The sequence below is a fragment of the Populus euphratica genome, unplaced genomic scaffold (genome assembly GCF_000495115.2).
Source record: "Populus euphratica unplaced genomic scaffold, PopEup_1.0 scaffold47.1, whole genome shotgun sequence".
In the NCBI taxonomy this organism is placed as follows: Eukaryota; Viridiplantae; Streptophyta; class Magnoliopsida; order Malpighiales; family Salicaceae; genus Populus; species Populus euphratica.
In genome coordinates, this window is record NW_011499925.1 from 378,567 (window position 1) to 395,120 (window position 16,554).

Consider the following 16,554-nt stretch of genomic DNA (forward strand, 5'->3'; position numbering starts at 1 on the left):
AAAAAAAACTCATCTAATATTTCACCATATTAATATTTAAAAAATATATCATCTAATATATATTATATTTTTATTTCTTGATTAATTGTTTTTATTAAAAAATACGTTAGTAGTAATACTTGAATATTTTTAAGTTAAAAGAATCTGACCCATAGTGTGGGCTAATGATATGGTTACCTAAAACACTCTACGAGGAACAGGATTCCTTATGGTGCTTTATGATTTAGTGTCGTAACTCAATTGATTAGCAGACGACACATACCAGAAGTCGCAGGTTCTAGCACTAAGGGCACAGATATTTTCTACATTGTAATAAACGACTTGCCATTTGTCATTTTTTTTAAAAAAAAATTAAAAAAATTTATGCGGTTAGACTGGTGGGCAAGGCATTGAACCCGACTCTTTGCTATATTCTTTTTTCTTTTCCTTTTAGAAAAACAAAATTACTATATTTACTCACTGTTCATTCTTGACATGGTTTAATAAAATACTATTATAATTGTTTTTCTAATTATTATTTATATAACAATAATAATAATAATAATAATAATAATAATAATAATAAGTATTCATGAAAGTTTGATTCAAATTTCTTAAAACTTTTAAATAAATCTAGTTTTAAATAAATCTTAATCATGATTTTATTACATTTGCAAAGATAAATAAAAGATACTTTAATAAAAAAATTATCTTAATAAAAAAATTCAATAATGTTTAATAATAATATCTAAAAAATTTTATTTGTAATTTTTTAAAAATATTTTTAATCCTTGGAACATAGCATGCAAATAAAAAATTATATATTATAGTAATTTGTAGTATTTTATTAATTACTTATTAGAATTTACTTTGAAAAAAAAATAAATATAAAAATATAAAAGAAAATAAAATTTATCATTCATTAAGAATAATAAAAATATCTCTACTTTTTTTTTTTTTCTAATTATAGATATCTGTAAATTTCTAGTTACTAAGATAAAATTACTTGCACGCAAAGTAGCACACAGTACACACTAAAATACATAATTTCTTTTTTGTTAATAAAAGTATTTATTCCTGTTAATGTATGGATTAAAAAAATAAAAAGAAAAAGAAAAAGAAAATAGAAAGCAACGCCCTTTTTCTTTTTAGCTTTCTTCTCCTGGTTAGTATCCTTCTCTACTTCTCTCTCCTCTTCTCTATATGAAAACCTCAAACCCTCTCTATCTTTCTATCCGATAATAATACTTGCAAATTCTACACACGCGATCTCACATAAAACCCTAGTCTTCTATCGGAAACTCAATTTCATTCCCAAAATCAAATAGGAATCTCTCTCTGTATATGTAATTTTGGGATCCGATCATTCTGAATAGTGAGTGAATAGAAGACAGCCCTAGCTTTTTTTTTTCTTCAATTTTGGAGAAAGCTGCTCGATCGATCCTCGATTATAGAGAATTGATCAATTCTTGATCGGTCGCCCCGTGCAAATGCTTGTCTGAATCATGACGAAGCTTAAGAGGAGGAGGTCTTCAGAAGTGGTCAGTCAGTGTTTTGTTTCACTATTTATTTTATCGATTCATTCATTTATTTTTTAATTTGATTTTGTTATGGAGTCTAGTTATGGTTTCTATGCTATTGATTGGTCGGAACTTGACTTTAGAGTAATTGGCTTCTAAGCAGTAGAATTTTATGCTATGGTTTTTGGGTAATGATTGAAATTTATTTGAGACCAATAACTTTATGCTTGTGCCTGTGTGTTGGTTTTTGTTCGTTTGGTTATTATTATTTGAAAGGGTTCCGGTTTCGAATTCTTAATAACGGCTGTTAAATGATGGATATAGGTGAGGAACTCGATTTGCCTTGTTTTTCCTCATCCTCTTTTTATGTTTTAAATTCGGTATTAAAAAGAATGAACTTACAATTACTTTAAAGAGAACTTAATTGGGAAAAGTTGTTTACCCGAGTGCTTTTTTTGGGTTAAATGAGGGTAACTACCAAAATGATAGACATTTGTATGTCCCTTGCAGTTGAATTTAAGACGCACTTTATTTTTTTTTTCTCTTCAAATTTTTGTGCAAAATGTTGCTAGTTACGAGCATTTTAGTCTGGAAAGATGAATTACTTGTTGAAGAACGATATGAGGGAGGTGGATAATAGTGTTAGAATATGATAACTGGAGAACTCTTTTCAGTTAAATTTTTTAAGTTAGTGTTTTCCCTTCAGCAGTTGAGTCATATAACAATATGTACCAGCATCATGGTACATTGTCAGCTCAATCACTAAAATCTGTTTACTTACTGTATGTGGTTGCTAAATTTGAACTAGAGAATTTCATCTCTCTTGTATGGAAAAGGAAATTTTTTGGTTTGCAAGTCCAGCTTCCTTTGTGTCTGTACGTTAACATTTTGTTTGAGTTTGATTTCCCTTACTGTTTTCACGGTGTTATATAACTTTGTGTCCTTTGATTTGTATCAGCCTCCCAAAATTAAGTCCTTCATCAACAATGTTACTAGTACACCACTTGAGAATATAGAAGAGCCCCTAAAAGGTTTTGTTTGGGAGTTCGATAAGGTAACTTTACATCCTTTTTCTTGCAAAGAATAATGATTGCTTTTATGTGGATTTATGTGTGGTTTGATCTACTCTATTTCATGATGATGCAGGGGGATTTTCATCACTGGGTTGATCTTTTTAATCATTTCGATTCATATTTTGAGAAGCACATAAAGCCAAGAAGAGACTTGCAGGTTGAGGACAACTTTTTGGAATCTGATCCTCCCTTTCCAAGAGAAGCTCTTCTTCAAATTCTTCGTGTTATCAGAATAATTTTAGAGAACTGCACAAATAAGCACTTTTATAGTTCTTATGAGGTATTGTTGTTCCTATACAAAATTCATTGTGTGAATTGGCATTACTTTTGCTTTATCAGTTAGGCTTTAGTCTCTATGCAGTGTCTGTTGTATATGTTTTTAGTTGTGATAAACTTCAGTATGGGCGCTCTTCTTTGACCTTTGTCTTTTTTCACCATCACATTTCTAAAAGTTTTGGTTCTCTATTTCCTCGCAGCAGCATCTTTCAAACCTTCTTGCTTCCACTGATGCGGATGTACTAGAGGCTTGCCTACAGACTCTGGCAGCTTTTTTGAAGAAGACTCTCGGAAGATATTCCATTAGAGATACGTCTTTGAATACAAAGTTATTTTCTCTTGCACAAGGCTGGGGTGGAAAGGATGAGGGCCTTGGATTGATTGCATCTACTGCACAAAATGGGTGTGACCCTGTTGCTTATGAGCTAGGCTGCACCCTCCATTTTGAGTTCTATGCATTGGATGAGTTGTCAAGTCAGGTCAGTGCCACAGAACAGTCAACTCAGGGTTTACAAATTATCCATCTACCTAATGTCAATGCTTGCCCAGAGACAGATTTAGAGCTTCTGAATAAGTTAGTTGTAGAGTATAAAGTACCTCCCAGCTTAAGATTTGCTTTGTTGACGAGATTGCGGTTTGCAAGGGCTTTTGGCTCTTTGGCTTCTCGACAGCAGTACACATGCATTCGTTTGTATGCTTTCATTGTTCTTGTTCAAGCAAGCAGTGATGCTGATGATCTAGTTTCTTTCTTTAACTCCGAGCCTGAGTTCATCAATGAATTAGTTTCACTTTTGAGCTATGAAGATGAAGTCCCTGAGAAAATTCGAATTCTTTGTCTGTTATCATTGGTTGCCCTTTCTCAAGATCGGTCCCGCCAATCAACTGTCTTGGCTGCTGTCACATCTGGTGGGCACCGTGGTATCCTGTCCAGCCTCATGCAGAAAACCATTGATTCTGTTATCAGTGATACATCTAAGTGGTCTGTTGTTTTTTCTGAGGCTCTACTATCTCTTGTCACTGTTCTGGTGTCATCATCATCAGGTTGCTCAGCCATGCGCGAGGCAGGGTTTATTCCAACTCTTCTACCCCTCCTCAAGGATACAGACCCACAGCATTTGCATTTGGTAGCTACAGCCGTGCATATTCTAGAGGCATTCATGGATTACAGTAATCCTGCAGCCGCATTATTCAGAGAGTTGGGTGGTTTGGATGATACTATCTCTCGACTGAAGGTAGAAGTGTCTCATGTAGAAAATTGTTCAAAGCAACAAGGTGAAGATTCTGATTTGAGGGAGAGGAATTTGCGAGTAGTTGGAAGTGCTTCCTCAGAGTTAGATAGCATGCTCCCTCTGTATTCTGAAGCATTAGTTGCATATCATCGACGTTTCCTGATGAAAGCTTTGCTACGGGCTATATCCCTTGGAACATATGCTTCCGGGAATACTTCTCGTATTTATGGATCTGAAGAGAGTTTGTTGCCCCAGTGCCTATGTATAATCTTTAGAAGAGCGAAAGATTTTGGTGGAGGGGTGTTTTCACTTGCAGCAACTGTCATGAGTGATCTAATTCACAAAGATCCTACCTGTTTCCCTATCTTAGATGCAGCTGGTCTTCCTTCTGCTTTTTTGAATGCAATAATGGATGGTGTTCTATGCTCTTCAGAAGCCATAATGTGTATACCTCAGTGTTTGGATGCCCTATGCCTGAATAATAATGGTCTTCAGGCTGTAAAAGATCGGAATGCTCTAAGGTGCTTTGTGAAAATATTTACATCTAAAACATATTTGCGTGCCCTTTTTGGTGAGGCACCAGGGTCCCTATCTAGTGGACTGGATGAACTCATGCGCCATGCTTCCTCATTAAGAGGACCTGGAGTGGATATGGTGATTGAGATACTAAATGCCATTTCAAAAATTGGGTCTGGGTTTGATGCTTCTTACTCGTCCACTGACCCATCCTGTTCTGCTCCTGTTCCAATGGAAACTGATGCTGAAGAAAGGAGCCCGGTTCTGTCAGATGATAGGGAATCTTTCAGGCTGGAGACCTTGGAGCAGACCACTGAGCAGTCATCTGATGCCTCTGTAGCAAATGTCGAGTCACTCTTTCCTGAATGTTTAAGCAATGTTGCTCGTCTTCTTGAAACAATTCTTCAGAATTCTGACACATGTCGTATTTTTGTTGAGAAGAAGGGAATTGATGCTGTTCTGCAGTTATTTACTTTGCCCCTAATGCCTCTTTCAACACCGATTGGTCAGATCATATCTGTTGCATTTAAGAACTTCTCACCACAGCATTCTGCTTCCTTGGCCAGGTCAGTATGTGCTTTCTTGAGAGAACATTTGAAATCAACAAATGAACTATTAGTTTCAGTTGCGGGGACTCATCTTGCTGTGGTTGAATCTGCTAAGCAAGCTAAGGTTCTGAGATATCTTTCCAGCCTTGAAGGTATACTTTCTCTCTTGAATTTTTTGTTGAAGGGGAATAGTACATTTGTCTCTGAATTGGGCACTGCAGATGCTGATGTGTTGAAGGATCTTGGGAATGCATACCGGGAAATAGTTTGGCAAGTTTCTCTGTATAATGACGCCAAAGTAGATGAAAAGAGATATGCTGAACAAGAGACTGAGAGTGCAGATGTGTCTTCATCAAATGCTGTTGGAAGAGAAAGTGATGATGATGCAAATGTTCCAGTAGTGAGATACATGAACCCTGTTTCTATGAGGAATGGTTCTCAGTCCCTTTGGGGTGGTGAACGTGAATTTCTCTCGGTCATTCGTTCAGGTGAAGGCTTGCATCGTCGTAGTCGACATGGCTTGGCACGCATACGCGGCGGGAGGACTGGTCGGCACTTGGATGCTTTGAGTGTTGACTCTGAGATCCCATCAGATGAACCAGAGACATCTTTGCCGAAGTTGAAAAGGAGAACTCCTGATGAGATTCTTAACAAGCTGGCTTCTATCTTACGTACTTTCTTCTCTGCCCTTGTGAAGGGATTTACATTACCAAACCGTCGAAGGGCTGATGTAGGATCGTTGAGTGCAGCTTCAAAGACATTGGGAACCACCTTGGCTAAAATATTTCTTGAAGCTCTCAGTTTCTCTGGGTATTCTACTACTGGACTTGATACATCACTGTCAGTTAAGTGCCGATATCTTGGAAAGGTAGTTGATGATATGGCAGCCCTCACATTTGACAGCAGGAGGCGTACTTGTTATGCAGCAATGGTCAATAATTTTTATGTACATGGAACCTTTAGGGAGCTGCTCACCACATTTGAAGCTACAAGTCAACTGTTATGGACACTACCTTACCCTTTTCCTACACCCTCAGTTGACCAAGAGAAGGCAGGTGAAGGAAATAATTTGTCTCACAGTACATGGCTACTTGACACTTTACACAGCTACTGCCGTGCACTCGAGTATTTTGTTAACTCCTCTCTACTTTTATCTTCAACCTCTGCATCCCAAGCTCAGCTACTTGTTCAGCCTGTTGCAGTTGGTTTGTCAATTGGGCTATTTCCTGTTCCTAAGGACCCTGAAGTCTTTGTTCGCATGCTGCAGTCTCAGGTTCTGGATGTCATATTACCTGTCTGGAACCACCAAATGTTTCCAAGTTGCAGTGCTGGCTTCATTGCTTCTATTGTATCACTTGTTACACACATATACTCTGGTGTTGGAGAGGTCAAAAGGAGTCGCGGTGGCATTGCAGGAAGTACAAACCAAAGGTTCATGCCCCCACCACCTGATGAAAATACAATTGCAACAATTGTTGAGATGGGCTTTACAAGAGCAAGAGCTGAAGAGGCATTGAGACGGGTGGAAACAAATAGTGTTGAAATGGCTATGGAGTGGCTGTTTAGTCATGCTGAGGATCCTGTGCAGGATGATGATGAGTTGGCTCGGGCACTTGCGCTGTCACTAGGAAGTTCATCAGAAGGATCAAAAGTTGGCAATGTGGATAAGTCTATAGATGCCTTGACAGAAGAAGGACAAATGAAGGCACCTCCCATTGAAGATATTCTTGCTGCGTCTGTGAAGCTGTTCCAGAGTAGTGATACGATGGCATTCTCATTGACAGATTTGCTTGTGACCCTTTGCAATCGGAACAAAGGAGAGGATCGTCTAAAGGTGGCATCTTATCTCATTGAGCAACTAAAGCTTTGCCCGTTGGATTTTTCAAAGGATTCCAGTGCATTGTGTATGATATCACATATTTTAGCATTGCTCCTTTTTGAGGATGGAGCTGTTCGAGAAATTGCTGCACAAAATGGTATTGTTGCTGCTGCAACAGATGTCTTGATGAATTTCAAGGCTAGAAATGCATCAGGGAGTGAGATTCTTGTCCCAAAATGCATAAGTGCTTTACTGCTCATCTTGGATAACATGTTGCAATCCAGGCCCCGAATCTCCTCTGAAACCACGGGAGGAACCCAGACAGTATCTCCACCTGACTCATCAGTTCCAGCATCAGGTACAGAAGAAAAAGTGACTTCAGACATCCCCGAGAAGGAATCTGGCACAGCACTTGAGAAAATATTGGGGAAGTCCACTGGCTACCTGACTATTGAAGAGAGTCATAAAGTATTACTTGTTGTTTGTGACTTGATGAAACAGCATGTTCCTGCTGTGATCATGCAGGCTATTCTGCAGTTATGTGCTCGCTTGACAAAAACTCATGTTTTAGCATTGCAATTTCTTGAAAATGGAGGGTTAGCTGCTCTCTTTAATCTTCCAAGAAGTTGCTTCTTCCCTGGATACCACACTGTTGCATCTGCTATCGTTCGACACCTCCTTGAAGATCCTCAAACCCTGCAAACTGCTATGGAATTGGAGATACGGCAAACTTTGAGTGGAAATCGCCATGCTGGGCGTTTTTCCCCAAGAACATTTTTGACGTCTATGGCACCTGTTATCTCCAGAGATCCAGTGGTTTTTATGAAAGCTGCTGCCGCAGTTTGTCAGTTGGAATCATCAGGAGGGAGGACTTTTGTGGTGTTATCAAAGGAAAAGGAGAAGGAAAAGGACAAATCAAAAGCTTCAGGTGCTGAAGAATCTGTCCGGATTTCTGAGAGTAAGATGCATGATGGTTCTGGTAAATGTGCCAAAGGCCATAAAAAGATTCCAGCCAATCTTACTCAAGTAATTGATCAGCTTCTTGATATAGTTCTGAAATATCCTTTGCAAAAAAGTCAGGAAGTTTGTGTTGGTGACTTAAATTCTATGGATGTGGATGAACCTGCTACCAAGTTAAAGGGAAAATCCAAAGTTGACGAGGCAAAGAAAACGGAGTCTGAATCTGAAATATCTGCTGGACTGGCGAAGGTGAATTTTGTTCTCAAGTTGTTGAGTGATATTCTTCTTATGTATGTGCATGCAGTTGGGGTCATACTCAGACGAGACTCGGAATTATGTCATTCGCGGGGATCTAATCAAACGGGTAGTTCAGGGCTTGGTGGGATAATTCATCACATCTTACACCAGCTGCTTCCAATAGCTACAGATAAATCTGCAGGACCTGATGAATGGAGAGACAAATTGTCTGAAAAAGCTTCTTGGTTCCTGGTGGTTTTGTGTGGTCGATCTGGTGAAGGGAGGAGGCGAGTAATTCATGAACTTGTGAAAGCTATGTCATCATTCTCAAACTTGGAGAGCAATTCACATAAAAACATTTTGTTACCTGATAAAAAGGTTTTTGCTTTTTCTGATTTGGTATATTCAATTTTGTCCAAAAATGCATCCTCCAGCCACTTACCTGGTTCTGGATGCTCACCGGATATAGCGAAAAGCATGATAGATGGAGGAATGGTGCAGTCTCTTACTAGCATTCTTCAAGTGATTGATTTGGACCATCCTGATGCTCCTAAAATTGTCAATCTTCTATTGAAGGCTTTGGAAAGTCTGTCAAGGGCTGCCAATGCTAGTGAGCAAGTTCTTAAATCTGAGGGTCTGAACAGGAAGAAAAATACAGGGTCAATTGGCAGGCACGATGAACAGACAGCTGCGTCAGCTGCAGAGACCGTAGAGCATAATCATAATGTGGGGGGCACAGAGGAAGTCCCAGATGAGGAGGGGACTGACATTCAGCAACAAGAAGGAACTACTCATGCTGAGGGTAATCATGCTGTGCATCAAAATGAGTCAGCAGAGCAAGACATGAGGTTAGAATCGGAAGACACAATGGCAACCAACCCATCAATGGAGGTTGGACTGGATTTCATGCGTGAAGAAATGGAAGAAGGTGGTGTGTTGCACAACACTGGCCAAATTGAGATGACTTTTCATGTTGAGAACAGGGCTGATGATGATATGGGTGATGAGGATGATGACATGGGAGATGATGGTGATGAGGATGAGGATGAGGACGAGGATGAGGGAGAGGACGAGGATGAGGATATTGCTGAAGATGGTGCTGGCATGATGTCTCTTGCTGACACTGATGTGGAAGATCATGATGATACTGGCTTGGGAGATGACTATAATGATGAGATGATTGATGAAGAAGATGATGATTTTCATGAGAATCGTGTTATAGAGGTAAGGTGGAGGGAGGCCCTTGATGGGTTAGATCATTTGCAGGTACTTGGTCAGCCTGGAGCTTCAGGCGGTCTCATTGATGTTGCTGCCGAGCCATTTGAAGGGGTGAATGTGGATGATCTTTTTGGTCTTCGCAGGCCTTTGGGTTTTGACCGTCGACGTCAGAGTGGCAGGTCTTCCTTTGAGCGTTCTGTCACAGAAGTAAATGGATTTCAACATCCTCTTCTGTTAAGGCCATCCCAGTCAGGGGATCTGGTTTCTATGTGGTCATCAGGTGGGCATTCATCCAGGGATTTAGAAGCTTTGTCATCTGGGAGCTTTGATGTAGCTCATTTTTACATTGATGCTCCTGTTCTTCCATATGAACATGTACCTAGTAGTATATTTGTTGATCGTTCGGGTAGTGCAGCACCCCCACCTTTGTCTGATTATTCTGTAGGTATGGACTCGTTGCATACACAGGGACGAAGAGGGCCTGGTGATGGGAGGTGGACAGATGATGGTCAGCCACAAGCAGGTGCCCAAGCAGCTGCAATCGCACAAGCAATAGAGGAACAGTTCCTGTCACAGCTGGGCAGTGTACCTGCAACCAATGTTCCCACTGAGAGGCAGTTCCAGAATTCAGGAGTGCAGGAGAATCAACCATCTGATCCTCTATCCAATGATGGTCAAGTTGTGGTGGATGGCGATAACACCAGCAACCAGGAAATTCATCAAGAAAATGGCAATGAAGATACCCGCTATCAGCCTAATCCAACAGTTGAAACCGTTCCTTGCAATGAGCAGGTTGATCCTCGGCCTTCATTCAATGATGCAGGTGAAGGTCCACTGGTGGATGAGCCTATGTTAGTTCAACCAATTTCTCTGAATAGTACACCAAATGGTCTTGATAACATGGAAATTGGAGATGGTGATGGCACTGCATGTGATCAAGTTGAGACAATGCCGGAGCTTGCCAACTCATCTGCAGAACAAGATGCTGCTTTGCATTATGAAGGGGTCCCTGAAGTACCTGCAAGTCTCAATGAGGTGCCTATTCAGGCTGTGGGATCCGCAATAGGTGGTCTGTCCGATAATCCTGTGTTGGTTGATTCTGTTTCAGTGATGCCTAATGTGGATCATGTGAATGCTGATGTTGAAATGAATGGTGCTGATGCTGATGGAAATCAGCTCGAGCAATCTACGCTCGCTTCTGAACGAGGTGCTGACGAGCCATCATCCAGGCAAGAGACATTGGTTGCTCGGGATGCTGCCCAGGCTGACCAGACTGGTTTAGATAATGGGGCCCCTGCTACAAACGCAATTGATCCAACCTTCCTGGAGGCTTTACCCGAAGATTTACGAGCAGAAGTTCTAGCTTCCCAGCAGGCTCAGTCTGTTCAACCTCCAACTTATGCTCCACCTTCTGTTGATGATATTGATCCTGAATTTCTGGCTGCCCTTCCTCCAGACATCCAAGCAGAGGTTTTGGCACAACAAAGGGCACAGCGGATTGCACAGCAGGCTGAAGGACAGCCTGTTGACATGGATAATGCTTCAATAATTGCAACTTTTCCTGCTGATTTGCGTGAAGAGGTTTGTGCCTTTTAATTTAGCCTTCAATTATTTCTTGAGTTATGATAACCATTTTGTGATTGCTTTTGTTCCAGGTGCTTTTGACATCTTCAGAAGCAGTGTTATCGGCATTACCTTCTCCATTACTTGCCGAAGCCCAAATGCTAAGAGACAGAGCAATGAGTCACTATCAGGCTCGCAGCCTGTTTGGTAGCAGCCACAGGCTAAGTAGTCGTAGAAATGGTTTGGGGTTTGATAGGCAGACAGTGATGGACAGGGGTGTTGGAGTTACAATTGGGAGGGCTACTTCTACTATTGCAGATAGCTTGGAGGTGAAGGAAATGGAAGGCAAGCCACTTTTGGATGCAACTGCATTGAAAGCTTTGATCCGCCTCCTAAGGTTGGCACAGGTAATTTATGGTCTATAAATATCAAGTTTCACTGGGAACTGATCTTGCATCCTTGTTATTTGGGAAAAGTTGAACTTTTTATTGCGTGCATGTTCTTTTAACTTGGCAAAATGGCTTAGAATTATTTGATTTGTAGTTTCAATTAATTCTAAATTTTAGTTTTTTAATTACTTCTAGAAGATTAATAGCCTGGTTCTGCATCCATAAATTTTCAAAAGAATGAATTAGCTTGCAAAATGGCTTTCTTTGTTGTTTCACACAAAAGGTCCAGTAACATTAAGGATATGTTTCTCTTAAAATTTATAGAATTTGTGTATAAAAATGTCTATTGTTCAGAGTGCAGAATGCCAATTTTTGTAGTTTTAGATATTTTTTTAAAGTTTGTTCTGCTAACCTGTTGATTTTTTATTTTATTTTTTATTTCTATTATGGTAGCCTCTTGGGAAAGGTCTTCTACAAAGACTTCTGTTGAACCTTTGTGCACACAGTACCACAAGGGCAACTTTGGTTCGCCTTTTGCTCGATATGATTAAACCTGAGGCTGAAGGGTCAATCAGTGGATTGGCAACAATTAACTCCCAGAGGCTTTATGGCTGTCAGTCAAATGTTGTTTATGGTCGATCACAGTTGTTGGATGGTATTTCTTTTTTCTATTTGTTGTAATCATTATTTTCTTATTGGCTTTTGTTTAAAATTATTAATTTTGATTATTTGCTTAATAGGTCTTCCTCCCTTGGTTTTGCGTCGAATTCTGGAAATCTTGACCTATTTGTCTACAAATCATACTTCTATTGCCAATATGTTGTTCTACTTGGATCCCTCAATTGTTTCGGAGCCTCTAAGTCCAAAATATCTGGAAACCAAGATGGATAAAGGAAAGGAGAAAATTGATGATGGAGGTGATTCATTAAAACCTCTGGGAGACACTGATGATATTCCTTTGATCCTGTTCCTGAAGCTTTTGAACCGTCCACTTTTTCTACGCAGCACTGCTCATCTTGAGCAGGTATGAGCAATCTGGTTCTGAAGTGGTTTTGCATCTCTTACCTTTCTTGATTTAATTCAATGTGTTTAGAAGTTTGGCTTATATTTCTCTGTAGCATGTTTTCCCCATATTTGCAGTACACCCTTGATCCTTTCTTCTAAAGTGCTCTTGAATTTATGCATGAGACAAATTCCCTATGGTGCAGGTCATGGGATTGCTTCAAGTAGTAGTTTTTATGGCAGCGTCAAAATTAGAGAGCCAGGCTCAATCTGGACAGGCGAGGGAGACTTCCCAAAAACAAACTGTTGGTGAAGCTTCTAGTGACGTTCCAAGTGTTCCGCCTGTGGTTGCAGAGTCAAGCGAAGAAGACAAAGCTGCCAGTGCTGGGTTATCCGTTTCTGATGGAAAGAGGAGCATTGATGCATCCAGTGTTTTCTTGCAGTTGCCACAAGCTGATTTGCGCAATCTGTGCAGCCTTCTTGGTCGTGAAGGGTACTTTCAGTTTTTCACTCTTGTACATTTTGGAAGTTCTGTCTTATCAGTCAACTTTCACACTATGTCTTGGTCAATCCATCATTGGCTATTTGACATTCATTTATATATTATCTTCTACCAAAAGAATCTATTTTCTATTTCCTTTTTAGTTGTCTCTATTTTCCTATAATTTTGTTTCCCCAGCTGCTGTGAATTGGACAATGAATCACTAATCTTTTCCATTGATAAATTTCAGGCTGTCGGATAAAGTGTACATGCTAGCTGGAGAAGTGCTTAAGAAATTGGCCTCAGTTGTTGCAACCCATCGTAAATTCTTTACCTTGGAGCTTTCAGAATTAGCTCATGGGTTGAGCAGTTCAGCTGTCAGTGAGCTTGTTACCTTGAGGAACACGCACATGCTGGGTCTAAGTTCTGGCTCCATGGCTGGGGCAGCAATCCTACGTGTGCTACAGGCACTCAGCTCACTCACCTCACCCACTGTTGATGAGAATATGAACCTGGAGCGCAATGGGGAACAGGAGGAGCAAGCTACCATGTGGAACTTAAGTAATGCACTTGAGCCATTGTGGCAGGAATTGAGTGAATGTATTAGTGTGACAGAGATGCAGCTCATTCAGAGCACTTTTGGTCGGACTATGTCAAATATTACTGTAGGGGAGCCTGCACAGGGGAGCTCTTCTTCATCCCCTCTTCCTCCAGGAACCCAGAGACTCTTGCCCTTCATTGAAGCTTTCTTTGTTTTGTGTGAAAAGCTACAGGCAAACCAATCCATGGTGCAACAAGATCACATGAGCATTACTGCGAGAGAAGTCAAAGAGTCCTCTGGGAGTTCTTCCTCAACCACAGCATACATGGGGGATTCTCAGAGAAAACTTGATGGTGCTGTCACATTTTCAAGATTTGCAGAAAAGCACCGCCGGCTTTTGAATACTTTTATTAGACAGAATCCTGGCTTGTTGGAGAAATCACTTTCTATGATGCTGAAGGCTCCCAGACTTATTGATTTTGATAACAAGAGAGCATATTTCCGCACCAGAATAAAGCAACAGCATGAGCAACACCGTTCTGGTCCTCTGCGGATAAGTATCCGGCGCACATATGTTTTGGAGGATTCATACAATCAATTGAGGATGCGACCTTATCAGGATCTCAGGGGAAGATTGAATGTGCAGTTCCAAGGTGAAGAGGGTATTGATGCTGGGGGTTTGACAAGAGAATGGTATCAACTGCTTTCGAGAGTTGTATTTGACAAGGGAGCTTTGCTTTTCACAACTGTGGGGAATAATGTGACTTTTCAGCCAAACCCTAATTCTGTCTACCAGACAGAACATTTGTCTTACTTCAAGTTTGTGGGCCGTGTGGTAATGCTCCAGAACTTGGTTTTTCTGAACTAGATTTTACTACTATTGTTGAAATAGGCTGTTTTCTGAATTTATTGCTTGTGAGCTTCTGTGTAGGTTGCCAAGGCATTGTTTGATGGCCAGCTTTTGGATGTTTACTTTACTCGGTCTTTCTACAAGCACATTCTAGGTGTAAAGGTGACTTACCATGACATAGAGGCTGTTGATCCTGATTATTACAAGAATTTGAAGTGGATGCTGGAGGTTAGTGAATTTAATCAGTCATGCCCCCTCTTCTGAATTCATTTGTGCTTTTACACACGTTGCTATTTAGCAAGTTTTTCCTCCAGCGAATGACAGTAGAACTTCTTCTGTATCTCGTCTGTTTCAGAATGATGTGAGTTATGTACCTGACTTAACATTTAGTATGGATGCTGATGAGGAGAAGCACATCCTTTATGAGAAAACTCAGGTACTCCCAGCATTTTGATTCCATGTATTATTGTTAGTGGTCTTGTTATTATGGATGGGGTTTTCCTCTTCCGGGGCTTGAACATTGTCTTCCAAGTTTTATCTGGTTCCCAAGCTTGCATTTATTAGTGCTGTTGTGGTTGAAAAGGTTACTGATTACGAGCTTAAACCTGGAGGAAGAAACATAAGGGTTACTGAAGAAACAAAGCATGAGTATGTAGACCTTGTTGCTGATCATATCCTGACAAATGCTATTCGTCCTCAAATCACTTCATTCCTCGAAGGTTTCAATGAATTGGTCCCAAGGGAACTTATTTCCATTTTTAATGATAAAGAGCTTGAGCTACTAATCAGTGGACTTCCTGAAATTGATTGTGAGTTGACTTTCTTTTTATCTCGTTCAATTTGTGGTTTGTTTTTCTTTGCAATTCCTGAACAATAGCATGGATGTTGCAGTGGATGATTTGAAGGCCAGCACTGAGTATACCGGCTATACCTCAGCATCTAGCGTTATTCAATGGTTTTGGGAGGTTGTCAAAGGTTTTAACAAGGAAGACATGGCCAGACTGCTGCAGTTTGTAACTGGAACATCAAAGGTGATTGGTTGTACTGTATACTTGGCTATTCTATAAATATATTTCATATGTATTCTAACTGATACAAAATTGGTTACTTCATTGTATATTTTGCATGATATTGTTGAGGTGGTCTCTAGGCTTAGGCATGGTTGTAGTGTTTTAGCAGTTTAACCATGTAAAACTTATTTGGAATTTAGTAGAAACTAACTTGTGGGTTTTCAGGTTCCATTGGAGGGTTTCAAGGCTTTGCAGGGTATCTCTGGGCCTCAGAAGTTTCAGATTCACAAAGCATATGGTGCTCCCGAGCGTTTGCCTTCAGCTCACACATGGTTAGTTTAGAATACATGATACCCGATGCTGTTATGGTTACGTTAAAGCCCAAAACTTGCTCCTGATATTGGAATTTCTGTTTCTGTATGCTCTTTTTTGTTTCCAGCTTCAATCAGCTAGACCTTCCTGAGTATACCTCCAGGGAACAGCTTCAAGAACGCTTGCTGCTTGCCATTCATGAAGCCAGTGAAGGCTTTGGCTTTGGCTAAACTAGTGGAACACATTGGCGGCCTGGGATTGTCAACAATTTGTCTTAAGAGATGATGTACATGTCAGTCACCTTTCTTCTTCCCAAGTTCTTTTTTTTTGTTTTTTTTTTACATTTGTTCTTGTTTCCTCGAAATAATTTTTTTGGGACCAATTTCGGATATCTGCTCATGTATTTTAGTATCTTATTATAACTGACGATTTGTTCCTGATTTGATTTGCATGCAGACGGAGGAGGATTGACTAAAAAAGTGGATAAGGATTAGAATAATATAAAGCCAGGAGTCGCGCATCAAAATTGCATTAGCACAGCAAGTGAGGTTCAGCTGGGAAGTAGATAATTTTTTTGGGTAGCTTGCCATGTCAGGGCATATTCTCGCATACAAAATATTGATGGATGAAACGCTCGTTCCATTGTTTATATCTCGTTAGAATATTCTCCGCTATCTATTATAATCTTGATGGAAAATTACCTTTTATCGATTTCCTATCTTCAAGTTGCGTGTCTTTCTTGATTGCATTCTTTGTTTATGCGGGCAAGTGCAGGGCTGATTTTATTTATTTATTTTTATATTTTTTCCATTTAATGACCCCATGTTGGTAGCTTATTTGCTATCAATTTGTTATACAGTCCAAGATCTTACCAAGAGTTGACTAGTTGCAAAACTCGGTCAGTGGGCGAGAAGGACAACCACCTAAAACCAGTCATTTAGGGGGCCTCTGATGTTTTCCTAGAATTGGATTGCGGATAATATACCTTTCAGTGTTTGGTTCATCTTTACAGATTCGTGAAGAATTTAAAC

At 40.0% G+C, this 16,554-nt stretch overlaps 1 protein-coding gene across 3 annotated transcripts; it reads left to right on the forward strand.

The window, feature by feature from the left end:
* The first annotated feature begins 1,142 nt into the window (after positions 1–1,142).
* UPL1 (LOW protein: E3 ubiquitin ligase-like protein) lies at positions 1,143–16,311 on the forward strand. 3 transcript variants are annotated; one of them, XM_011040504.1, is made up of 17 exons: positions 1,143–1,520; positions 2,458–2,553; positions 2,646–2,852; positions 3,049–9,655; positions 9,821–10,956; positions 11,031–11,345; positions 11,781–11,982; positions 12,068–12,351; positions 12,536–12,822; positions 13,061–14,186; positions 14,283–14,429; positions 14,557–14,637; positions 14,785–15,010; positions 15,093–15,232; positions 15,437–15,543; positions 15,651–15,815; positions 15,980–16,280. In XM_011040504.1, exons 1-16 carry the CDS (start codon positions 1,485–1,487, stop codon positions 15,751–15,753), a joined length of 11,100 nt encoding a protein of 3,699 aa, XP_011038806.1. In that variant the 5' UTR covers positions 1,143–1,484; the 3' UTR covers positions 15,754–15,815; positions 15,980–16,280. The 3 variants fall into 3 exon arrangements, with proteins under 3 accessions (XP_011038806.1, XP_011038805.1, XP_011038804.1); XM_011040503.1 differs by having other exon boundaries at positions 3,052–10,956; positions 15,980–16,311; XM_011040502.1 differs by having other exon boundaries at positions 3,049–10,956.
* The last annotated feature ends 243 nt before the right edge of the window (positions 16,312–16,554 follow it).

What these genes read in the sequence shown, in the direction of transcription:
- UPL1 (XM_011040502.1), top strand. Translation starts at nt 1,485, where the DNA reads ATGACGAAGCTTAAGAGGAGGAGGTCTTCAGAAGTG. An exon ending in TCCTTTATGAGAAAACTCAG is followed by an intron (nt 14,638 to 14,784) that starts GTACTCCCAGCA and finishes GTGGTTGAAAAG; the next exon opens with GTTACTGATTACGAGCTTAA. An exon ending in TGGACTTCCTGAAATTGATT is followed by an intron (nt 15,011 to 15,092) that starts GTGAGTTGACTT and finishes TGGATGTTGCAG; the next exon opens with TGGATGATTTGAAGGCCAGC.